This window comes from Alternaria infectoria, assembly GCF_024043175.1.
Source record: "Alternaria infectoria strain BMP 0036 chromosome Unknown scaffold_8, whole genome shotgun sequence".
Lineage (NCBI taxonomy): Eukaryota > Fungi > Ascomycota > Dothideomycetes > Pleosporales > Pleosporaceae > Alternaria > Alternaria infectoria.
Genome location: NW_026250697.1, coordinates 69507 through 93216, shown reverse-complemented (window position 1 = coordinate 93216; position 23710 = coordinate 69507). Strand labels below are relative to the sequence as shown.

Below are 23710 nucleotides of genomic sequence, written 5' to 3'. Positions count from 1 at the left end.
GCCTTCGCCAAACGCCTAACCTGGGAGCAAACCCCATGGATCCCCCACACACTGAACCTGAAATCCGTGAACCCAATCGACGAAGCCGACGCGCACCGCATCGCCGCCTACCTGTCCCTCCACGGGCACTCAGTCACGGCTCGAGACGTGCAACGCGCCCTGCTCTTCGGAAGCACGACACCAGGACAAGACCACATGACAGAGGGAATGGGATCGTGTCCGCATCTCTTCGTTATCTTCCCCCACGCAAGCATGGTTCCTTGTATTGACCCCGAATTCCTCAAAATCTGGCACGACGACATAGTGAAACCGGCGTTCGACCGCGCGTGGAAGGACTCTGGTCTCGCGCTCGTCTCCGGGTTGTCGCTAGACACACCAACCCGCGTCTTGCCTCCAACAGGCGTCTGCACGTCACGCGACGCGTTTCCAGCATCTGGCTTCCTCGAGCGCCTGCGCAAAGGGAAGACCGGGGCTGTGCGAGACTACTGGCCTAGCTGGACGGATGACTCGTGGTATCTCGGGCTTGAAGGGAAATATACGGGTACACGGACTGCGATATACGAGACAGCCTGGGGTGCTATAAAAGGCATGTTGAAGGACCATCCGCAGTTGTCTTCGTACCAGGATCCCATCTTACTGGCGGTGTCGAGGGGAGTGGTGCATGTGAATCCTAGGTTGAGTACGAAAGACAAGTACAGGTATGTGGCGCAGGAGTGGGATCGGCTTGTTGATTCGCGGTTCGTGAAACAAGGCAGTTTTCAGGTGGTTTTCGAGACGGTAGTGGGGAATACGCCAGAGCCGGACGACTATCTTGAGGACGAGGAGATGTTGAGGGATGAGGACCTTATGGATGAGAGAGAGATTAGGAAGATCAGGGAGAAGGAGGAGATGTTGAAGAAAGAGGAGATCCTAGCGATTGAGAAGATGGAGGCGGATGAGCCGGTCGTGACAGTTGGGCCGGTAGAGACGATTTTGGCTGTGGAAGGAAACAGCGAAGGCATCAAGAGGAAGGAAGACTTCACAATACCTACGAGTGAGGACGAGTATCGCAATAAGCGGAGGAGGAGGGAATAGCTTGGTGATGCATCTTGATCCAAGAAACGCTGGCAGCCGAAGAAAGGAACGCGGTCGGTAAAGCAGCGAAAGAGAGACAACGTGTAATGTAGTGTAAAGAATCCATCAAAGCTATCCAAGCTTACCATACAACGCCAACCAATGCAATACTCCGGCTACGCACTACCAAAATGCGATAGCGATGATGGAGTGTTTGCTCACTCATTTCAGATGATACCAGCGATCCTATTTACGCTGTTCATCGATCCTAGCCCTAGCCCCAGCATCGTCCTCAACCTTCTTCTATCTTGGCTTCGGCCGCCGGAACGGATGTGCCTCAGTGTTGAACACCCAATCATCCAAGCTAATCATGTCCGGTGTGCTGAAGATGAGGTAGAAATACTTCAATGTCTCCGCTGTCCAGAAACTCTCCATCTTGTTCTCGATATTGTCGTCGCGTGTGTAGGGTACGTCGCCCACACCAGGAACGGATTTGTAGGCCCGGCCTGGAGCTTTGGGCGCTACGAATGTGACGTCTCGGACTTGTCCGTTGGCATATGGCGTTCGAGTTGCGGCAACAATGCTGGTGAACATGTCCCACGCGTCATCGAGATACTGCCGGTCACCAGTGATGCGGTACATGATGAAGACGGACTCGATGGCTTCAGGTCTGAGCAGGTACCGCTTGTCGCGGATATTGGTGAAGCCAGGTGGGATCTTGTACTTTTCCACTGCATCGTTGAAAGATTCGACATGTTTGCTGCTGTAATGATATAGCGCACCTTCTTCCCAAGCTGTTTGGTTCCAGGGACAGGTTTTCCGGGAGTCACAGGCGACCATATCAAATGTCTCGGGCATGATACCAGTTTGTGTGGCGGCGTAGGCGTATATGCATCCCTTGGTAAGCTTCGCGCCGAGATCCACGTGGTCAGGATCAGAGAATAGGCGACCTGCCAGACCAAACATGCCGCCAATGAAGCACGTAAGATGTTGCATGGTTGGATCGAGTTTGGCTTCTTCGCCGTGTGTGAAAACATCACCACACAGGAGTAGGTCTTCTCCGTGGAACTTGTCAGGCACCATGGGTCGGAACAGCATGTATGCGTCAATCATCTCCGCAGAGTCGCGGTACAATTTCTCGTACGCAGGCTCCACCCCGCCCAACAACGCATGCATCTTGGGGAAGTATTCATACGTGCTGTCAGCAAGCGCGCCGATGGAGAAGAAGCGAGATTGATTGAATTCTTCTTTCGCGGCATTCACCATAGTTGGCCATAGGCCAGGAAGCCTTGTGCTATCCTGCGCGCGATCCATCATTATGGTGATTCTCGCAACCGCGTCGTAGTACTTTGGCTCTGACGTGACCTGCGCCAGCCGCGTGAACTCCATGGTCAAGCTGCCGAGACAGGCAAAGCAAATGTTGCTCTCGGCGGAGAAGGCCAGCCTGGGTACCTTCTTGACGCCCTCCACGTTCAGCCAGCCCAAGGGTGTATTATTCGTCGTGTCGAACGCTCGATACAGCATCTCTCCAAGTTGTATCGCCTTCTTAAGCAAGATAGGCTTCCCGCTCATGTCGTATGCGCTCAGCAGCCCGCCAAGGTATCTGATAGTCGTTTCGAAGACGCTTACGGTGGTCAGATTGGTCTTGCCGAAATCTATGGCCGCGATGGCCTCCACGGCCTCTTCGAACTCTTCTTTGAGTCCCATGATCCACAGCGTGTCTAATGAATCGACGAGTGTGGCACCCCAGCCGCCAAACGACTCCTCACCCTCACCAGTAATTGGCTTAAGCTCATCCTGTGCCCACGCAAACTTCTTGTAATTATTCCAGCTATGCCTAAATTCGTCTCGCACGGCGACTCTACGTTGTTCCCTCTGTTTTCTTTGCGCGCTTGTTTCGGGGAAGTCTTCGGACTGGACGCGCGGGAGTTTACGAGGAGCGGCAGTCGGCAGCGGTATGTAGGACGTGATCGTGTTCACAAAAGGCGCTTCTCGCCAATCATATGACTGCTCGGATTTGATGCGCGCGAGACTCGATCCATCGTGCATATACGCTTCGTGCTCTTCGAATGCGACAGCGAGCGCATCGGTGGGCTGCGCGTACAGCCAGTAATACCCGCCGAACGCGACGGCCGAAAGAAGCGCATATATAAGGGTTCGCTTATGTTGTCTCGACATTGGCCGCTGGTATGGCACCCCGCGGGGCACTTTAATCCTACGCATTGTGAGATAAACGCGCAGACCTGTAGTCTCTCATCGAATGTACAATGGGAGAAATGATGTCGTGAGAAGTAAGCAGCCAGCACCAAGTGGGTGGCCTGAATGGGAGGTTTGCGATGTAGTCGGATTAAGGTATCATGCAATGATGAGGGAAATGATGCCGGGTGTGGTGATGCCACCAAAAAGTGTGTTGTTCATGAAACCGCCATGGTGAAGCCGGCGCAAGGACACCTCTCCAGTGTGGAGGGATGTAACGGAAGTGACCCATCTGCCAAGGCAAGCTCCATTGCCGATCAAACAGAAAGTACAGGTCGAAGCACTTCCGGTAACCGTAGCGCCAGAAGCGACTATAGCACGTGTCGGCGAAATATATGAAGGTGCGTACAAGCGACGGTGTACTCTTCGCCGTGAAGCGCATGTGTTCAGTTGTGCCGGCGCGCTAGAGACGCGTTGGTGCATACGTGTCCGTGCATCTCCTTGCCCTGCTTGCAGAGCTGTCGCCATTGCATTCAATCGACCAAGAGTATACATTTCCATGTAAGTTCATTTTTTTCTGCATGCTAATAAGGGCGAGGGAGTTGGCTGCTGATGCCGGTGCGGTGACACAGAGGTGTTCTCTCTGCATGGGCTCTGTGCGTCATGAGCTTGTCCCGAAACGGCTCTTTGGCACGTGACGTCAGCAGAGGGTCATGCCAGCGACGACGCACTGATGCCAATTCCACTTCGTTGCCGACACCAAGTCATCTACATTGAGCACTCCGACGCCAAATTCCGTGAGCTTAAACCACAGCATGTCTCTCAGACTAATCGGCCAACCAGGAGTATCCCAATATCTGCTCATTAATCCCGTCTCCTGCACCATCTCGATCTGGGTTTTCAGGATCTTCTCTTGCTCTGCGCTCAGTCGGTTGAACCAAATTTTACCAATTGCATCTTTGAGACTGACACTGGCGTAGTACGAGTTTGTATTGTTGAAAGTAGTGTTGCCGGTGGCAATAGACAGAAGCGGCGCATCGAAGAAGACGAAGCGATTGGTGTGGTTCGATAGGACAGACTCCAGGGCGATATTGCCTGTGCCGACGATAGTGAGCGGTCCATGATGCATCTTCTCGCCGTCGTAGTACGTGAGCCAGTTTCTATCCCGAAGAAGCTGTAGCTGTGCCAGGAGCGCATTCCAGATTGCATACGCATCGTTCTTGAAGTCAACTAGAAGAACGACAGAAGCGTCTGAGTCTGCGTCGAAAACCCCAATTTCTCTGTGGTATACAGATGCCTGGGAGACATTTCGCTTGGTCAAGATCCACGTTAACGGGTCCAGATAAAGACTTTTCAGTGTCCGCGGTGGCGTAGTCGATTCCCATGAGTGGCTCACAAGAAGCGCTCCGTCGTCCGCCAGCCACACGTCTGCTTCCACGCTTGTACAACCGGCTGCAAGTGCGCTAAAGAGCGGTATAGATCGCCAGTAGTCATTGTGTGAATGGCACTTCTTAGGCACGATGTCGCGGCTGAAGTCGTCCCGCCAGGCAACTTCATGGGCACCGTAGGTATCCGGTGCCGCCCAGTTCTCGACGATGTGTTGAAGACCGCTGTAGTTTGGTGGAGGAGTAAACTTATGGATGAGGGCGGTGATGAGGTATATATACACCCTGATTCGAGTCAGTCAGGTTCATAAGAAGGCGAATAGGACCACTCACGCTCCTACGATGATGCCGAAGACCAACAATACCCCAACAATTATCGGGAAGTACTTCCACCATGGCCATCTACCCATCCGTTTCGTACGAGTCGAATCCATCAACCTCGGTAGTGGTAGTCGGCGCCAGGCCACCGAACCTCTCCAGGCTCTCCATCTTTCACGGAGAGATGGTGTGACCGGAGATATGCTCTCTTCACTCGATGTACTGGATGAGTGCCAGCTCGAGCCCTCATTCATCTCATCGCTAAAGTTCCTCTCTGCTGGCATGTCTGCTCTGCTGAGTGAGCCCATGGTACCAAGACGAATGTAGCGAAAAACACACTTCTAGATAAATGGACATGTGGTACGTTCAGATAATGAGAGTAATAGGCTGATGGTTAGCTGATGTCAATACAGCACCCTCAGGTCTTGACGCCGATTACTGGTCACCTGAGTCGATCCAGTAAACGGGTTGATGCTGCAGTACTTGTTGCTTGAGCATCAATAGACTTTATCATTATTGCTTTGGGAAGCTTCATAAGACATGTCTTGAGGCGTAGCTCAGTCGAACATGAAGAAGATCAGCAATCAAATGCCTCCATGCAAGTCCAACTGAGACAACTTGGACTGCAGTCAGGATGATGTATAGGCTGCAAGGCGTATGATAGGTTTGTGAATGTGTCCGGGAATGGGACCGACGCTTCGAAAGCAAGAATTTCGAGGGTCTCTTGTGAGTGTGGATCATGTAGTAGGGTATTACATCGTACGGAGTACCGCAGATCTTTGCTTGTAACGATTCGGACCGGCTACAAGATTCGAGTACAGTAACATCGGTATTGTTGGGAAGACTACGCCGCCGCAAGACATGACAGCGTTACGAAGACAACACCGTCACTAAGCTCGACTTAGGTCAGCATCGGCGGTGCAATTCCCTAGGTGAGCTTGGAACAGGCGCTTTCGCCCCCCAAAGCAACATGTGATGCCTGAAGAAGCGAAACGAAGGATCAAGATAGTTTCTTGAAGGATTAAGATGACCCATCAGCATGCGAGTAGGAACGGGCCGGTCGGTCAGTGGAGACTTATTCGTCCTTCCAACAATGTTGGGACTGGGCACACGCATCTACTGGCCTGAGAGCCAGCAGCAAAACCATTATCAAGTGCTGGGAAAGCAGTTGGTATTTGGAATTCGAAAGCATATAATGAGAAGCATGTCTCTTTCACAATTCCCCACCGCAAACAAAACCATTCCAACCATCTACCACAAACAGCAAATCCGGTCTCAGTTCCATCATACAATCTCAACATGTTCTTCAAAACCCTCCTTGCTACCACCGCTGTGGCCCTCTTCGCCGCACAGGCTATAGCTGCCCCTTCAGCAACAACCAGCACCGAAGTGAAGGCAGTTCTCAACGAGACTAGAGACGTCCGCATTGCCCCCGATGCCATCAGTGCATGCAACTGCCCCAACAACTGCAGGCACAAGCTTGGCGATTCGTGCAAGTTCTATCGGCAGGGCTATATTCTTGAGAGAAGTAAGTGATTCTCTACGCGACATGTTATTTGAATGGACAGTTGATAAGAAATTACAGTTTGCCGGGAGTCTGAGGATAACGGGGTCTTGGAATGCAGATAGGAAGCGCATGACTGGTGGTAGTCGCATATGAGCGATTCGCAATACTTGACGGGCTATGGCTTTCAGCGGAGCTCGAGAGGCATCAGAAACGACGGTCATTTTGAAGGCAGCATTCCTTCTATACTCATCACTTACTACAATTACATTCGTTTTCCAATCTTGCTCGCCATAACACATTTTCGATTTTTCCTACCCAGGTGATGTTCTATCTGAAAGCAATGAGAAACGAGTACAAGATCTTCAGTCGCGTTCCAGCCAGAGGCCAAAGAACGTTCACTGTTTCGAAGGATTATCGTAATCCTCAAGGCTGCGATGCCGCATGTACCCAGTACAAGGTTACTGCGCCGCATGCACTTACAACGAAGTTACCGCGCCGCATGGGCCTAAAACAAAGGTTGCGGTGTTGCCTATGCCTTCCTAGCATAAGGTTGCTGCGCCGCGTCTAGCACAAAGTTACCTACCACGCTGCATGTGTCTAGTACGCTCGGGCAAGATTGCCGCGCCATATATGGGGTGCTTAGCACAAGATTGCCGCGCTACATGTGCCTTCATGTAGCACTTTTGGCCCGATGTGGGTTTCGCGGACCGTCCCCTACATGTCCGCCGTGTTATCCATGCGCGTGGGGCTGTTTGGGCGCATATTTGACTTCCGGCTTCTTCAAAGCTGCACTACTCCCACGTCATCACGGACGTGTACAGAATTGTTTGTCATGGATACACAGCCTATTATTGATCTATCTACCCCTCAAACACGCCAAATGATCGTCCAGCTTCAAGAAGTCCCCGCCATCTTGATACGCCCTGAGAATCCCCGAGTTACGATCGTGTACTTGGCTGACCATGCGGTCAATAGCCTCAGTAGTCTGCTCCTCGAGAGTCTTCTCATTTGCCTCTTTCGCTTCTTGACGAATTTCATGAAGACGTTTGAGCCAATACATCCATCTCCACGGGGTGAAACCAGTCGGTGACCGCTTCCCGAAGTCGGATTCAAGGAAGTGTTGCCCACCCTGTCCGATATGACTGGGACAATCATTCCATGAGAGTTCAGAGAGTTGGACAAGAACGTGACCCGCCTCTTTGATCCACGCACACACAGACGGCATGAGCTGCGTTAGATCGAGAGTCGAGATCGTCTGGTGTGTAGAAAGTTCGTCTGGCTGCCCTCCGTCGATACTGCTTCTTCCCTCAAAAGTGGAGCTGAACAGCAGAAGAGCGATCTGACAGATTCGATCTTTGCTAACGCGAGTCGACGCCAGCTTGGCCAGAAAGGATGCGAGGTTCAGTCGTTGGGCGTTCTTCAAGGCCGCGCAGTTCTCGATCCAGAATCCGGTCATGTCAGTGGCTAGAAAGGGTAGATCTAAAAGTTGGTGTACAACGTCAGTGTGTGTCTCACATAAAGTTTGTACGGGGATATTACTGACCGTTCCACACCGTTCCATCTACTGTTCGCGCGATGTCGATACCGTAGTGCCCAGTAGCGGGCCTGGTCAACGGCCCCAATCCCTGGATTCGCACAATATCGAGAACCAAGCGGTCCTGCTCGCGCGTATCATACGCCGTGTGCAAAGCAACTTGGTAATACATGTGCCACGCAGAGTGGATGTGGTGCACAAGAGAGTCTATACCATCTCCTAAGCTGCAGTATCGCTCACTGACAACCCCGGTTCGATTATAGAAGGCTGTTCCGCGGAGTCCGTCAAGTTCCCCACGCGCCACGTCTTCGCGAACCATTAGGACGTCATGAGCCACATTGTCTAGGTAGTTGAGTTCGGGAGGGCCCTCCGGTGAGGCGCCCAGTAGAGCATCACGGAGGTGATGCATGTCGAGTTCGCGGTTGTGTTTGTGTCGTTCACTGAATGAGTAGAGTACAGAACGAGGGATAATGGAGACAGAAAAGCGCTCTTGGACATGCCCTTGAACCTCGTCTTCTTGTCACAATTTGGGTGCCTAAAAGAAGTCTCCGAAACTTAAAGATCCTTTCAGCTTCTCATCTCAATGTAACAGCGTCACTGCTCCACTGTGTATTGTTTCCGATACGCTGATCTCTATTGCAGGTGTCTGCCTTGCCTTACCTAAGTAGGGTTTCCAGCGCATGCCGCCCCACATCTGCACTGTGCCGCCGACGGAGAATGGTCTGCGGCCCGCAAGCGCCGCTGCTCTCATATCTTCGCTAGGCTGGTCTCTGTTGCTAGCGTTTGCGCCTTGGGCGTCGAGTAGTATCGGTGTATGGGCAAAGAATGTCTGCACGTAGCTGCCGGTTGAAGTCTGCAATCGGTACGCGGCAAGCGGGTTGCTTGGCATGGGGAAGTAAGGGACACGCGTGTTTAATCGTTTTGAGACGCGCTAGCGACGCGTCGTGCATCCCCTCGCCAACTTTGTGACACTCGCACTTTACACCTAAACACTCCCGCGGGTTTGCACAGCACGCATAGAGACGTGAACACTTCGATTACCATTTCTTTGTTTGCCAGCTATGGCCCGAAGGACCAAACCGAAGTCTAAGCCAAAGGCGGCCCCTATTCATTCTGCCAATTCCCCGCCGGTCCAGCAGGACGATGTCCAGGCCGCGTACCAGACCCTCGTGGAGTAAGACCACCTACGTAAAGGAAACCGCAGAGACTGACATACGTACAGCATTCGCAGCAAACTCGAGGCCCCAAAGAGGCGTACCGCCAAACAGCAAACGAAAATCCTCAGAGAGTGAGTTTCTCTCCTTGTACGAAACAAAAACTGCGTAGACTAATCACTAAGTTTGCTTTAGAGAATGGCCGGCCGCTGTCACGAAATACAGCGAATTATGGAATCTCCAATTTGCCCGTGAGATAGAGACCCGTCTACCGACCGAACTGAGAGCGATGATCTTCGACTATATTTGGGATAAGAAAGCAATCAACTATCATGAAAAGTCCATGCAATACCGTCTCAAGGCTGAGACTTGCCGCAGAGAGTTGCCGCACTTCATTCAAAGCCGCTTCATGGGTTTGAAAATAGCCCACGAAGTTATGGTGAAGTGGTACGAGGTACAACCCGACCGTAGCGATTCTGGCAGCTATCCCGACATTGATGGCAATGGTCCAGATGAATACATCACCATAGCATCAACGGAACGAGTCGTCTGTCAAGATATTTGGGATGTTGGACTTATCCCCGCAGATGTGTTGCAGGTACTGTATATTTGTCTTTGGGAATCCAATACAGACATCGATGCAGAAGGCGAGACGCTTGTCAAGACCCTGATGAGTATCAGGAAGAAGAGGAATTTTAGTCTCCATATCGAATTGGTTCAACAGGAGGTCAGGTTAAACTTGTGGGTCCCGTGGATCGAACTCCTGAGACCTGTTCTCCAGGCATATGAACGCGAAGGAGGGCATTTGCGTTTCAAATGGGGGCATCCGTTTAACAGGTACGACAACATAGAGTTTGACCTCACCGAGGTACTCAGAGATACGAGTGGAAGTGAACAGTGGAGGCAAGATGCGAGAGAGTATCTGGACAGTCTGGATGACTATATCTATAAGCATATGCACGAGGTAAGTGCTTACCTAACCTCCTGAGGACCACCTATCCATGGTTCCTCGAGGGGTACAATCAACCCGTCAGAAAGTAATTCGGTAGCTAATGCCTTGCCTGGTGTTTAGGAGCCGTGGATCGCATTTTCGGAACGCCATTACCTTATCGAGAATGAGCCAGATTATGACCCCGAGAATTATGCTCATCCTGCGCTCAGCACTCCGCCCGGCTTCTATCCTGAATCATATTATAGCGATAGCGAAGTTGACAGCGAAGATGACAGCGAAGTTGACAGCGAAGATGACAGCGAAGATGACAGCGAAGATAATAGCGATTTCCCGAATTGGATTGAGATATGCATCGAGGTGGCTATGCAACTTGTTCGTTTAGGGTATTCTTGCAGCCGCCCTTCCCTATCACCCATACTCCCATAATCATAACTTCGTAAACACCCCACCAGATACGCCTAATCACTCGCCTTATACTTCTCCCGATACTCATCCAACCTCTTGAGATCCTCCTCCCCACCCAAACTCCTCAAATACTCCACAACATCATCCAGCGTCAAGATAGCGAGCACAGGAATCCCATACTGTTTCCTAACCTCACCAATCGCACTGGGACCTGGCTTTCCATCGTCATCAGTCGCCGTAGGCATCTTCTCCCGCCTATCGAACGCCACGATAATGCCCACAAGCTCACCCCCTTCCCTCTTGATAATATCAATAGCCTCTCTAATCGCCGTACCAGCCGTAATGACATCATCCACAATAACAATCTTCCTCCCCTTCAGACTCGCGCCCACGATGTTGCCGCCCTCACCATGATCTTTCGCTTCCTTGCGGTTGAAACTGTAGCTCTTTTGTCCGTACTTGGCCATGTCCAGATCTGCGAGCTTGTCGACTGAGGCTGCTGCGAGGGGAATACCCTTGTAGGCTGGGCCGAAGAGAATGTCCCATTGGAACGACGGGTCCGAGTCGCCGTGGTTCTTCAGTGTGTGGGCGTAGGCTGAGGAGATGGAGCGGAGCAGGTCGGCGCGGTGGAAGAGGCCGGCATTGAAGAAGTAGGGTGATATGCGCTTGGACTTGAGGGTGAAGGTGCCGAATTTCAATGCGCCGGCTGAGACGCAGTCTTTGAGGAAGTTTTGCTTGTATTCGGGGAGCGCCATAGTCAGATTTGTTGTTGTTTGTCGTTATCCCGAAGTGGGTGAGGCTGTCTGAACTTTTCTTTCCGATCTCGTTCCTTTCCGAGCTCGGAAGCAGGGAGGCTTCGAGAAGGTGGGCCGTGCACCGAGACCGTCATTGCCCAAGTTGCTTCGCCAGAACTTTTCGTGAGCATCACGAACGCCCGCCCCACGCTATCCCATACCCGCGCATCTGCCACCTGCCTCTCTCTGCTGTTTCTCTTAGCTGCGTCGGTCTGATAGAGGTTTTTCGGGCGTCTGGGGGATTTTGTTCGTGCGGCTGTTGACAATCAGGCGCAACATTTCTTTACGCCGCCATCACAACCTGACATCTTCAACATGACCATGTATGTCTATTCTCTCCTACCCAGCAAACCGCAGCAATGGCAATGCTAATTCAATGCTAGCTGGGACTCAATAACCGGACGCAAGTCCAAGGAGACCGCACCCGCGCCCGCCTCGCCCCAAAATGCCGACTTCGTAAAAGAAGACAGCTTCCAACCCACACCCTTCGACCCCAACACGGCCATCCAAAACCCCTCAGAATTCCTGCTCGACCCCTCACAACTGCATCCCCTCGCCGGCCTCAACCAAGACACGCTCGACTACCTAAACCTCGAAGACAGCGTCCTCTCGGACCTGCCCGGCGCACAATCCGCTCTGCCCTCACGCGGCTGGTCCGACGACTTATGTTACGGCACGGGCGTGTCGTATCTGACGGCGCTGACGATAGGAGGAGCGTGGGGTCTCGCCGAGGGCCTGCAAAAGAACCCACCCAGCATGCCCCCGCGGTTGCGCATCAACGGCGTGCTCAATGCGATAACACGGCGAGGTCCTTTTCTGGGAAACAGCGCGGGCGTGATTGCTATGGTGTATAATGGTATGAACAGCACGATTGGGTACTACCGCGGCAAGCACGATATGAGCAACAGCGTGGTGGCGGGCGCATTGAGCGGCGCGCTGTTCAAGAGCACAAGAGGGACGAGGCAGATGGCTATTAGCTCGGGTATCTGCGCGACTGTAGCGGGAGGATGGGCGGTATGTTCAACCAGTTTTTGGTTCTGCTATAACGAAAGCTAACAGCCCACCAGATAACACGAAAAGTCTTCTTCGAGCCCGACCTAAAACAAGTCGACTAAAGCAAAGATAAAAGGAATTGCGCACAGCAAATACATACCGTTCTACCGCTACCCTGACGAGCCCCAATCGCGAAACCAGGCGCAGCAATCTTTTTCTCACCTTCTACTGCAGTTCGACGTTTGTCCCGCATTTACACGAGTCGATCTTAGCGCATGACCCTCCTCCTCACCACTCTGCGGGCCCTGCCCAACTTGTACAATAAAGCTGGCGTTCATGATACGGGAGGATATAAGATCCTTTTTACGTAGGGTCTCTTAGAAAAAGGTCTAGGTGTTGGCTCTGGGTTGGATTTGGAACAGCGGCCTGACGACCCTCTTGTCGGACAATCTGGGCTGTTGTGCTGTGTACATGTATATGTGTATGTAGAGATGAAAGTGATGGAATGGAGAATCAAGTTAATGATATATTTGATCAAGCATGAATAGGTTGTTTTGCAACTCTCCTGCATTCCAAAGTCTACCTATCTCAATCATCAACCTCGATCCCATTCTCCTCAGCATACCGCCTCCAGTCATAAACCGGCTGCATCCACATCTTCCTCGTAACACTAACCCGGCGTTTCCTCGCAACGCCCACACCAACCTGCCTCATTACAACATCACACCCCCAGTCCAACTCGACCAACTCACCACCCTGACCCCTTACACAAAGTTCAAGACACCTAGCAAACCAGCTCGGCACACCCCTCACCCTCACACTCTCAACAACCACACTGGGAAAAAGTCCCACGAGCGGTTCAAGTGCGAACATAAAATGCGGCACATAAGGATTCGTTTCGGGAGCTGGCTCCATAAACCCAGCCATGTCCATCGCACCCAGATACCCAAGAGGTCCATCATCCACATCTTCCAGCCCGACTTCCTTGACATCCACGAGATCAAGACCATCAACCGCAACACTGATCTCAAGTTTCTTCAACAGAGACTTTTGATCCTTGTCCTCGGCGTGAAGAGTAAGTTGCGTGACGATCTGCTGTAAGCGCGTCCGCAGCCGGTTACACGGCGCGGCCGTGCTATCCCCAGATCCGATGTTCAGGATGATGCGGAGGTTTTCTATGTCGCGCAGTGTGTGTACGTTGAGGCGGCGGGAATCGAGCTTAAAAGGACCGAAGTGCAGTTCGGAGGTGTATTGTTTGGAGGTGATGACGAGGGTGATTTCGTTGGTGTGGAGGAAGAGGGCTTGTTGGGGCTTTTGTTAGTGGAAGGACGATTGGGCTGTGTGGGATGAAGTGGAGGAAGGAAGGGAGGAGAGTTCATGTTCTGACTCTGGGACCCCTACCCATAGATTCGTAGCTTACCTTTCGCTTCCTGTGCTAGGGTCTTCACGCGTATCAAAGCGGCATAGTCAGATAGACTGTTACTGATGTGCTGGTTACCGTTCATTTCCCTTTCGTGATGGTTCTCCCAAGGAAGCACGGCGCCTATTGGTCGCGTCTCGATGATCCATTTGGGTCTGTAGTCGGGTTGCTCGGGATATGGTCCCCATCTGAACTTTATGCTCTGGTTTTGAGGGAGTACGTAGGTGAGGACGTGTCTCTGTAGCTCCAGGGGTAGACGCTCAAAAGGAAAGGTTTCAGCATGTTCAGCTTCGCTCATGATGTTGTGCTCAGTGGACATGCTCAAGTGGCTCCGTGCTGCACTGAGCGTTGTAGACTTCTATAGACATAGCACTGGGCTGCTGAAGCTTGCTAGACGTTGGACAGCAATCAAGATGGAGTAACAAGCGCCCAGCGCACTCTCATTCGCACACACTTCCCCAGTCATCTCGCTCTAATATCCTTACCGTTCAATAGTATGAATGCAAGGTTACACAGGCTTACAAAAGTCAGTAGGGATATCTACTATTGCCTATAGCAAAATAGATCAGATCTATAGCTACCGGGGTAGAATGCTATCTGCGATGGAGTGAAAGCCGTAATGACTTCCAACTCACATGCTCTTTGCTTGAGTATGATTTCACTAATGCGACCTGCCCGAGCTACTGCTATGACTGTTGCTAGTATACTCTACCTAAGCATACACAGTGACTCAGTTCATGACTGACTCCTGATGTCGCAATAGACATGAAGCAAATTAACGATGACCAACCTACAAGAGGTGCAGCCATCCATGTCGTCGAAATAAGAGTGTACCATGGTTGGACGAAGCTGGTGAAAGGGAGTGATGAGTCGCAACACCTATTAGCGCGAAATCTTGGCGGCGCACCGCACACATTGAATTGCCCCACCGGCCGCCGCCACTTCTCACTTTCTGTATCATAAGGGACCCCGACTACCTCCCAACCCGACACCCCCGATAACACAACCACAACCGCAAATATGTCCAAAACAGCAGGGTGAGTCTATGCGCACCTTTTTCGGCCTTTCTACGCCTACCGCCCTCCCATGTCGCCCCTACGTCGCTCCAAGCCGCACATCAAGCCGCGAGCTTCTGCATATACTTCTCCGGGTTCTAGAGCATCAGGCTGACAGTACTGCTATAGCCGCACCGACTGGGCAGAAGAAGAAGATGAGAACGACTCTCTCACCTCGCTCCCACCCCAACAAGTCATCAAGAACAAAGACGGAACCGAAACCGTAATCTCCTACCGCATCGGCGAAGACGGCAAGAAATACAAGACAACACGGCGCATCAAGAAGACAGTCGTAAAGCAAATCGTAAACCCCCGCGTCGCCGAACGAAAGCAATGGGCGAAATTCGGACAAGAAAAGGGCAAGCCCGCAGGCCCACAAACAGACACCGTCTCCGTCGCCGAAAACATCGCCTTCCGCCCCGTCTCCAACTGGAAAGCCAGCAACGAAGACAAGGGCGACGAAGCGAAGAAGAAGGCGGAGCTCAAGAACGCAAAGATCAAGTGCCGTATTTGCCAGGGAGACCATTTCACCACAAAATGTCCCTTCAAGGACACCATGGCCCCCGAAGGCGATGTCGCACCCGCAGAAATGCCAGACGATGCGCCCGGCGGTGCAGGAGGCAGTCTGGGTACCGGCTCTGGCGGCTACGTTCCTCCTCATCTGCGTGGCCGTGCGGGCGCAGGCGAGAAGATGGGCGGCAAATTCGACCGCGACGATAGCGCTACTCTGCGCGTTACCAACGTGTCTGAGTTCGCCGAAGAACAGGATCTGCGCGACATGTTCTCCAAGTACGGACACGTTACTCGTGTTTTCCTTGCCAAGGACAGGGAGACGGGTCGCGCCAAGGGCTTTGCGTTTGTTAGTTATGCGGATCGGAGTGATGCTGCGAAGGCGTGTGAGAAGATGGATGGATGTAAGTTTTTGGATAAGCCTGTGGTTTTGGGTGTTGTTGCTAACTTTTGTGATCAGTCGGTTTCGGACATCTTATTCTCCGCGTGGAGTTCGCTAAGAAGGCTTAAGTGCACGGGAAGGGCATTTGTAATGGCGATATGATCATTGCAATTCGGCGTTCGGGGTGGTTTCACGGGCTATGATATCTGTAGATATGGGTCTCTCCGTGCTGGACGATAGCTATCGTTTGTGAATGCAAACGAAGCTGCTTCTCATGAATATCAACGATAGAGTGCTCGCTTTGAACTCGGATCCACACATCACCCATCATCAGTGCACTATTACGCGGAGTTCAAAACACTAGCATTCGCGCAATAATAATAAACCTAACCAACAAGTCCAACTATCCTCCCCCAGTTCGAAGAAATGCAGCATCCATCACATCATCTCTCTGACCCCGACCAGCCGATGACTCAAGACCCGACTCTTCTATCCTTCAGAGCCCAGATTCCATTGCACCCTGCCTCTTCCAGGACCCTGGAACTGGCCAATTGGCACCGGCTTAGGCTGCTGAATAATATCGCTGTTAGTCCTAGGGATCGTTTGAACGACTGGCTTAGGAGTGTTGGCCGTGGTGTGGAAGACCGTGTCACTGCTGCCTCTAGGGAGCTTGGGCTTTTGGATGTGGTGAGGCGACCAGGGCGTGTTGAAGTCGTTGACGAAGGGGGTTTGGGCAGGTATCGACTGGGCAGGCGGTGAGAATTGGGGTGATTGTTGCATCAGCTGTGGTGAGCCTTGAGCGTAGTCGATGAGGAGGCTATGTTTTGTGAGTATACCCAGATCAGCCATTGTAGGAAGGGTGAACTTACTCCTGAGGTTGAGCACTGCCCCTTCGACTTGGCTGTACACTGCTTGCCACGCTACCTCCACCCGCTACACTACCCGGCGCACTGCCGTACATCGCTGCATGATGTGACTGTGGCGTGGCGGGCAACCATCCACTACTCGTGATGCCCTCGGCGTCCATAAGTCGCTGGAGCAGATCTTCGGTGATGACGAGCAAGTGTTCCATGGCACCGAGACGCGAGTCCTCTTTGGCAGAGCAGCAGTGTACATAGGATCTACTCGAAGGATTGTGCTCGACGATGCAAGCTCCAATTTTTCTTGAGGAAGTCGGAGCGAAACTTATCACGTCTAGACAACGATTCGGTCCATATATCGCGCGCGCGTTCGCTGTAACAGGTCAGTCATTCTGTTTTAAGCGCAAGAAACCGCGAAAGATACAGACCGAGTACTCTTGTCCGCGTGCTTTCCAGGGAGTCCTCCGAGTCTTTGTCCTCCATGCGATGAAGAATCTGGCTCGCCGTTCGTTCCAGCGCCAGGCTCTCGTAACTGCCGCTCTTGCCGTGCTTCATTTCTTTGAGCGTCTCGATCATAGCGGTCAGCCGTCAATACCCGAGAGAGGTTCGACTTCTTGGATTTGTTCGACTGTCCCGATGAAGATGCGGTAGAGTCACCCGTGTCTGCGCGCCTGATGGGTCCGAACTTGTCGAACGTCGTCAGTTCTCTGGCGAGGTTCTTGAGGGAAGATGTTCGAGTGAGATCTGAATTCGAGTTTGTACGACTCAGGGCTGGTGAAGTTCCAGCTGATCTTGAACCGTCAAATTGGCGGGTACCCCTGCGCTTTTCGAGCCGAAGTTGATGAAGTCTCTCTTCCTGATGTGCGGCTTCTTTCGTACGCTGCTCCTGTCTAGCAAGATAGACGTCTCGAACGCTGGTGTATCGGTCTAGACGATGAGGATTCTTGCTATGATATGGGTTAAGCTGAGGTCCTAGTGCAATTCTCTCCGCAAGGGTTGGGGGAAGAGCTGGCTGCGAGTGTCTCCTTGACCGGCTTGAAGTTTGGGTTGAAGTTTGAGATGCGCTCGACGTGCTTGATCTGATCGAGATGGGTCTAGTGCCGGATCCTGTGGAGTTAGCTCTCGCTAGGCCGGGTCGCCCGTATGGGGGATCCAGGATGGTCGTTTCTTGTATGGTTGCGAGCTTTAGGCTCTGCCGATATTGTTCTTGCCAATACCAGGCTGGAGGTGCGCAGGTACCGCAGGTAAATGGGAACGTTGTTACGTTCGCGAATCGGCCCTGCTGAAGTCTGCTGTCAACTCTGATCTCACGACCTTCACCATGAAACTTGGCGCGCACCTAACGTGGAGTGGTCACCTTCGGTGCCGACGAACTTCAGATGAAGATACAGATCTGTAACGGTATATGGGAGAAGCGGAGAAGGTCGAGCTAGCGTGTGCCGGGTGGTAACTGGTGTTCAAGGTAGTGTTGCTGGCGGTGGGCCAAAGGATGAGATGGACACTGAGGTGATAGGTGCTCAGAGAGGATGCTGTTCGATAGCCGAAAGGCTGTGCCTAGGTATTGGTAAGCGCTCAGCAATAGACCAAATTGTGAGTGACGAGGAAGTTGGTATGACGAAGTTGTTGTTTGTTGGGGCCACGACAGGTCGTCGCTGCCATCCGATCGACGTCTTGCACACTCATTTTTAGCCAAGAAGGAGCGCTGCCCGACGTCACTCGAAGTGCAGGAGCGAACGTCAAACTACTGCAATCACGTCATATGGCCAAGAGTAGCCAACCGGCGATGACGAAACGATGTGAAGTATAGAAGTAAACGGTATCTAAGCAGATCTGAACAATAACCCCCACTCTGTTCCACCGATGGTATCCTGTCCTTCCGTGTCCCGATCTTCCATGCAAATGCCCACACACTAACGCTTCAAGTACAATTATGCTATTCGATACACACTACACCACGCACCCAAACACACCACCACTATGTTACTGAAACCGGGAGGCGTTAGACTGAACCGTGTGGAGAAGAAGCGCAGAACGTGTGAGTGGCTCTGTAGGCTTCCGCGCGTCCACGTTCTGGAACAGAATTCGTGCTTCGGCATCCAGCATCTAACCGGAGAACCTGAACCGCGAAGCTTCCAGTCTACCGAGGCCTTCGCGGGGCGCAACGTTCCGGCGTCGGTAACTAGTGGTGAAGTCTTGTAGGATAGTCCTTATCATCCTGACATCGCCAGTTTGGATACGTTGTCGAATGTTATTTAGGAATCGCTCGCTCTCTTGAGGTGTGATACTGCCTTGGGGTAACATGCCAACGGTACTAGCTACCCACTGAGCGACCTGCTCAGGCATAAGCTCGAACAGGTCGAGGAGCACGCCAGAAGAGTCCGCGAAGCAGCCCTCAGGGAAGCTGTACATCATGCCAGTCATGATGCGCTGGACTAGTTGAACGCCAGCACCCATGACAAGTTGCTTGACGCGGTTCCGCAGTTGCTCGGGCACTTCGTGACGCGTGTTGTCGAAGCTAGATGAGGGCGACGAGTTGCGACCGTATCCAAGCAAGTCGCGTAGGAAGTGCAGCACTGCGATGATGGGATCCTCCTTGAGCAGTGTCAGGGAACTGCAGGCTGCAAGGAGAACAGTGTCCATGAGTGGCGACATGATCGATTCTGAGGGAAAGTAGAGTGCCATGTCGGCAGCAAGGCGGAAGTAGTCCTCGATGAGGTCAGGAAGCTCCTCTGGAGGCAGGTCGCTCAGTATCCGTAGGAAGGTCTTCGCTTGCTGCTCGTAGAACTGGTAGACGTCGTTTGCTAGACTTGGGTCGACATCGTCTACACCCTGCGAAAACTCTCGCACTATCGACGCCGTCGCCCATAGGAAGCAACCCTGCCTTGACTTGTCGAAGCCCTCAATCAACTTAGTCGCGAGATCTGGTAGGAGTGGACGCATGGCTGTACGGTAGGAGAGCACCATGTACCGCCAGCATCGACAGACACGTTCGAGGATAGGTATGCTTGCGTTGAAGTGCGTGATCATGTTAGCGAGAGTAGGGAATATCTCTTGGCAGTACTTGACAGCGGGATGTTCTTGACCGGCTGGAATCTCTGGCCTGACCATCTCGAAGAAGATGGTCAAGAGATTGATCTTGTCGGCGATTAGCTTTTGATCCGCCTCATCCTTTGCTTGACGCGCAACTTCGATGAGGTGAGCCATGACCGGGTCGAGGTAGAGCTTGAGTGTTGCTAGAAGCTGATCGTTGGGTACCCTAGCGACTACTGACGCGACACCTTCTGTAATCTCTTCCTGACTGCTGATCGGCAATTTGTTGAGGTTCTTCGCATAGAATTGTTGAAGAGGGCCAACGAAGTTGACCAGCAGGCTCGCGCAGTCGTTGCAGAAGAATTTGAATGATAGCGCAGCGGCTCGGATTACGTCCTTGGCAGAATGATCGAAGGCTGCCATGATGTAATCCAGTTGTAACTGAAGCGTATCGGGGTGCTGTGCGGTCCACTCGGTGTATCTTCCCAGAGCCATGACAGCCTGGAAGCGTAGCTTGTGGTGGTCGGGTATGCCTGCGATGAGGGGGATCAGACGAGGTAGCATTATGTTCTCGTCCGGAGGTACCATGCGACCCATAGCCCTAACAGCGAACAAAGGCGCTTCCAGCTTCTGCCACTCGGGCACACTGTTTGCACTGGCCTGAGCGCCATATGTTTGCACCCATTGTTGCATGAGGTCGTAGGGCTTTTGAAGACACTCGACGACGCCCATGACCTCGCAGCAGTCCTTCAGCACATCGCCCATCTGATGACGGAACTCGCGGAACTTTTCTTCCTGGTCGCGATCGCCCTCGAACAGATCCTTCTCGTCGCCAGACTCCGGCTTGGGGAACTCCAGGTGACCAATCATGATGTCTACCAGCTTAGAGTAGATATCCATGCACTGGTTGCGCGCTTCGGCATATTTGTCGATGGTGAGATACTGCTTAAGATCATACCAGAACTTGAACGTGTGAGATATGGCATCCCTCTCCTTGTCCAATGCAGCTGTCGCAAGTATGGCTTGTACCAGGGCGCGGAAGTCAGTCGGCAGGCGAGCGATAAGAATGACCCATGATTCTCCAGCTTCGGCGAATATCCTGGCGATGCCCTTGAACTTTTCCGCATCCTCCTCTTGAGCTGCCTCGGCGAGCTTGGTTTGGAGGTTGATGACCTGCGGGTAGAGGACCATTATCGACTGGAGGGTCTCGTCGACATCTCTAGTCTCCGCGATAAGGGCGCTCAAACACTCAACAGCGGCCTCGAATGGATCATCCAGGGACAAGTCTTCGACGATGATCTTGAGAAGGGGAGAGTTTATGATGGCATCCAGTGGTATCTCGCGTATCCAGGAAGTGATGCAGTTTAGTAACTGTGGGTTTTGCGCGGCAGCGGCTATTCAAAGTCAGTGGAAGTGGATCAAAAGAAAGGCTGTATACTCACGGGAAGATGTGCCGTATCGTATGAGAAGCTCCAGGGCTTGTTGGGCGTTGTCGTCGATCAACTCGGCCGTCCTCATAGTCAACTCGTGTTCCTGACCACCACATATTAGACTACAACTCTACTATCATATGTCGACGCCGCGGGGAATAGTTGCCGTGGGCTGATGACGGGGCGCGGCTCGTTCGGACGTACTGTGAGAGCGATCTTGCGTCCATGCGTGACTTCTTCGGGGAGAACGCGGAGGAAGTCCAAGACGCAAGGGAGCGTTGCTGGATCTGAGCCGAGGGCATTGACAACGTCTTTGAGGACATCCTTCCACTCGGTCATCTGTATGGCCAAATTCGCCAGGCACACGCATAGCTGCAGGCGTATGGGCTTGGGTCCGGCGTGGAATGTCGCCAGATTCCGCATGATGGATGCTCGGAGCTCTGGCAGCTGTGCGCGAGGCACTTGGTGGAGGTCGTATACGATCTGACATGTTAGAATAGCCCAAGTACGGAGTAGTGACGACTCACCTTTCCCTTGAGTGTGGTAGCAGCAAAAAGCTTGGCAGCGGCATCTGCTGAGTTTGCCTCTAGCATAGCCAGTGTGGTTGTCCATGCCTCTTCCTGTCACATATCAGCCCCTCATGCTCCTGAACGCGTGCCCATGCTACGTACCGACTTCTGGAACTGCTCCAGAAACTGATGTGCCTGCTCTTTCTGCGCGCGATCCGCCTGCGACGACATGGTGTTGTGCGCCGCCAGCACAGGGTCGAAGACCTGCTGTCCGTTGGCAGCCATGGTGAGGGAATTGGGCGTGGTAGTGGGGGGACGGATGCGGATACTGCTCGGAGCAAGGCGGCGGGGCGTGGATTATATTGCGCGCATCAACTGACTTATTACCAGGGTGCAGCGGAAGGAAGGTGCAAGCGGAGAGGAGGCAGGAAGGGCGGCAGTTGTTGTGGTGGTGGTGAGTTTGTTCGGAGACGGGAAGTTGCGTTCGGTCGCATAGTCAAAGCAGCACGAAGATCCCCACGTTGGTGCCAAGGCGTTTGTGACCGCTCAGGTCGCGCCAGAAATGTTCCTGCAACCACAGCTCTCCTCCGAGCCTCTCCCCACATTGCGCCCCGACTCCGCCCCTACGACTACGAGAATTACCGGAGACGCGCATTTAGACCTTCATAATGACTGGACGTGGTGGTCAGTATATTCGCGCTGTTTGAAGACGACTAGCTAACTTGTGCAGGCCGCGGTGGAGGAAAGGGTACGACAGCTCCCACATGCATGCGCCGCGACAGCAGCTAATAACTTTGCAGTTCTCCTTCCTCCTATCAACTTCATCTTCAAGCTCCTGCAGTCACGGGCGACCATCTCGGTATGGCTGTACGAGAACCTGGGCATGCGCATTGAAGGAAAGCTGAGGGTACGCCTGCCTAACTACCTCAATATGACTCCTGCTAATACTTGTGTAGGGTTTCGACGAATTCATGAACCTCGTTATCGACGACGCTATCGAAGTCACCCTCGCGAAGAAGGACACACCAGAGGAGAGGCGCAATGTCGGCCAGATCCTGTTGAAGGGCGACAACATCTCTCTCATCCAGCAACTCCAATAAGCGCGAACGTCAACTTACCCCCGCACAGTCGCAAAGACATATAATGGACACGGCGCATACGCCAGGCTGGGAGGAAGACAAGGCCATGTAGTGCGGACGATCTCATGCAAAAGTTTGTGGGACGATATCAAGGCCCCACGCGACGGAGCTCGCCATCACCAGTGATCAAGGCGTCCAGGCGGAAATCGGAGGCGTCCATGGGAACCGACTCGTTTGGTGGCAGGAACTGCTCTGTTAACGAGAGGCCAACTTCAACTTGGTTAGTTAGCCCTCCAAATACACAATACCAGTAGTTCTTACCGCGAAAAGGCATGCGCGATACCTGGTGACAGCGCGTCAAGAAATAGTCGTAGAAGCCTTTGCCGTGGCCCAGCCGGCCAAACTGCGAGTCGAAAGCCATGCCCGGCATGACGATCAGATCAAGGCCGGCACTTAGACCATCCGTCTCTCCATTCGTGATGCCGGTACCACCAAAGCAGTTTGCACGTGACGATATGGAGTCTTTGCTTGGAGTTGGAATACCCCATTTGTCGGGTTCCAAAGATTCAAAGTCTTTCATCGACTGCAGCTCTACCATGTCCATGATGGACTTTGGCTGGCCATCTTTGGGTGCGTCCAATTTATAGGTGTAGGGAATGAAAACCTTCTTGCCCTCATCAAACGCATTGCGCACGATCTCGCTCGTGGATATCTCACCGCCCGGCATAGACAGGTAGACGCTTATTCTGCGCGCCGCCTTGTACTCGGGCATGGATAGTAGGGTTTTGGTTGCATTAGATGCTTGGGAGCATCAGTAGAAGCAGCAACAAGACAAACACATGACGTACTTTGCGTAGCAGCAGCCGCTTCGGGAAGGCCTTTTAAGATATCCCTAATCTTGGATCGCAATTCCTTCTTGACAGCTGCTAGTGATGCGGCCATAGCGTCTTTTGATTGCAAGCGTAACGGCGTTCCAAGTGTACAAAGATAGCGCCGGTACTCCGGATGTCGTATCTGGTGTTGTGGTACTGAGATGGGCTGCAGCAGAGAGCAACAAATGTCCTGATCGCACCGGCAAATATATAGGGAGTCGTCGCAAAGCAAAAAATGACCGAAACAGCTAAAAGATGCGCTGCGGGTGCGG

General features: G+C 52.6%; 10 protein-coding genes across 10 annotated transcripts; 3 read left to right on the top strand and 7 right to left on the bottom strand.

Annotated features, from left to right (window-relative positions):
- Window positions 1–1356: 1356 nt before the first annotated feature.
- J4E92_005449 (uncharacterized protein) lies at window positions 1357–3276 on the bottom strand (the record flags this gene model as incomplete). Its single annotated transcript, XM_051496830.1, has 1 exon — window positions 1357–3276. The coding sequence occupies one exon, from the start codon at window positions 3274–3276 to the stop codon at window positions 1357–1359; it is 1920 nt and encodes a 639-aa protein (XP_051352490.1).
- Window positions 3277–3949: 673 nt separating this feature from the next.
- J4E92_005448 (uncharacterized protein) lies at window positions 3950–5068 on the bottom strand (the record flags this gene model as incomplete). The annotated part of the gene is made up of 2 exons (XM_051496829.1): window positions 3950–4919; window positions 4968–5068. 2 exons carry the CDS (start codon window positions 5066–5068, stop codon window positions 3950–3952), a joined length of 1071 nt encoding a protein of 356 aa, XP_051352489.1.
- Window positions 5069–10557: 5489 nt separating this feature from the next.
- Window positions 10558–11259, bottom strand: PYR1 (Orotidine 5'-phosphate decarboxylase; the record flags this gene model as incomplete). The annotated part of the gene is made up of 1 exon (XM_051496828.1): window positions 10558–11259. One exon carries the CDS (start codon window positions 11257–11259, stop codon window positions 10558–10560), a length of 702 nt encoding a protein of 233 aa, XP_051352488.1.
- A 354-nt stretch (window positions 11260–11613) lies between these two features.
- Window positions 11614–12413, top strand: TIM23 (Mitochondrial import inner membrane translocase subunit tim23; the record flags this gene model as incomplete). The annotated part of the gene is made up of 3 exons (XM_051496827.1): window positions 11614–11621; window positions 11682–12312; window positions 12366–12413. 3 exons carry the CDS (start codon window positions 11614–11616, stop codon window positions 12411–12413), a joined length of 687 nt encoding a protein of 228 aa, XP_051352487.1.
- Window positions 12414–12879: 466 nt separating this feature from the next.
- Window positions 12880–14009, bottom strand: J4E92_005445 (uncharacterized protein; the record flags this gene model as incomplete). Its single annotated transcript, XM_051496826.1, has 2 exons — window positions 12880–13592; window positions 13712–14009. 2 exons carry the CDS (start codon window positions 14007–14009, stop codon window positions 12880–12882), a joined length of 1011 nt encoding a protein of 336 aa, XP_051352486.1.
- Window positions 14010–14731: 722 nt separating this feature from the next.
- On the top strand, window positions 14732–15786 carry TIF35 (translation initiation factor eIF3 subunit g; the record flags this gene model as incomplete). Its single annotated transcript, XM_051496825.1, has 3 exons — window positions 14732–14748; window positions 14896–15680; window positions 15737–15786. 3 exons carry the CDS (start codon window positions 14732–14734, stop codon window positions 15784–15786), a joined length of 852 nt encoding a protein of 283 aa, XP_051352485.1.
- Window positions 15787–16147: 361 nt separating this feature from the next.
- Window positions 16148–17094, bottom strand: J4E92_005443 (uncharacterized protein; the record flags this gene model as incomplete). The annotated part of the gene is made up of 3 exons (XM_051496824.1): window positions 16148–16475; window positions 16528–16891; window positions 16947–17094. 3 exons carry the CDS (start codon window positions 17092–17094, stop codon window positions 16148–16150), a joined length of 840 nt encoding a protein of 279 aa, XP_051352484.1.
- Window positions 17095–18621: 1527 nt separating this feature from the next.
- J4E92_005442 (uncharacterized protein) lies at window positions 18622–21772 on the bottom strand (the record flags this gene model as incomplete). The annotated part of the gene is made up of 5 exons (XM_051496823.1): window positions 18622–20942; window positions 20991–21081; window positions 21183–21461; window positions 21506–21598; window positions 21650–21772. 5 exons carry the CDS (start codon window positions 21770–21772, stop codon window positions 18622–18624), a joined length of 2907 nt encoding a protein of 968 aa, XP_051352483.1.
- Window positions 21773–22155: 383 nt separating this feature from the next.
- J4E92_005441 (uncharacterized protein) lies at window positions 22156–22587 on the top strand (the record flags this gene model as incomplete). Its single annotated transcript, XM_051496822.1, has 4 exons — window positions 22156–22171; window positions 22218–22235; window positions 22288–22394; window positions 22444–22587. The coding sequence occupies 4 exons, from the start codon at window positions 22156–22158 to the stop codon at window positions 22585–22587; spliced, it is 285 nt and encodes a 94-aa protein (XP_051352482.1).
- Window positions 22588–22714: 127 nt separating this feature from the next.
- On the bottom strand, window positions 22715–23508 carry J4E92_005440 (uncharacterized protein; the record flags this gene model as incomplete). Its single annotated transcript, XM_051496821.1, has 2 exons — window positions 22715–23367; window positions 23415–23508. 2 exons carry the CDS (start codon window positions 23506–23508, stop codon window positions 22715–22717), a joined length of 747 nt encoding a protein of 248 aa, XP_051352481.1.
- Window positions 23509–23710: the final 202 nt, after the last annotated feature.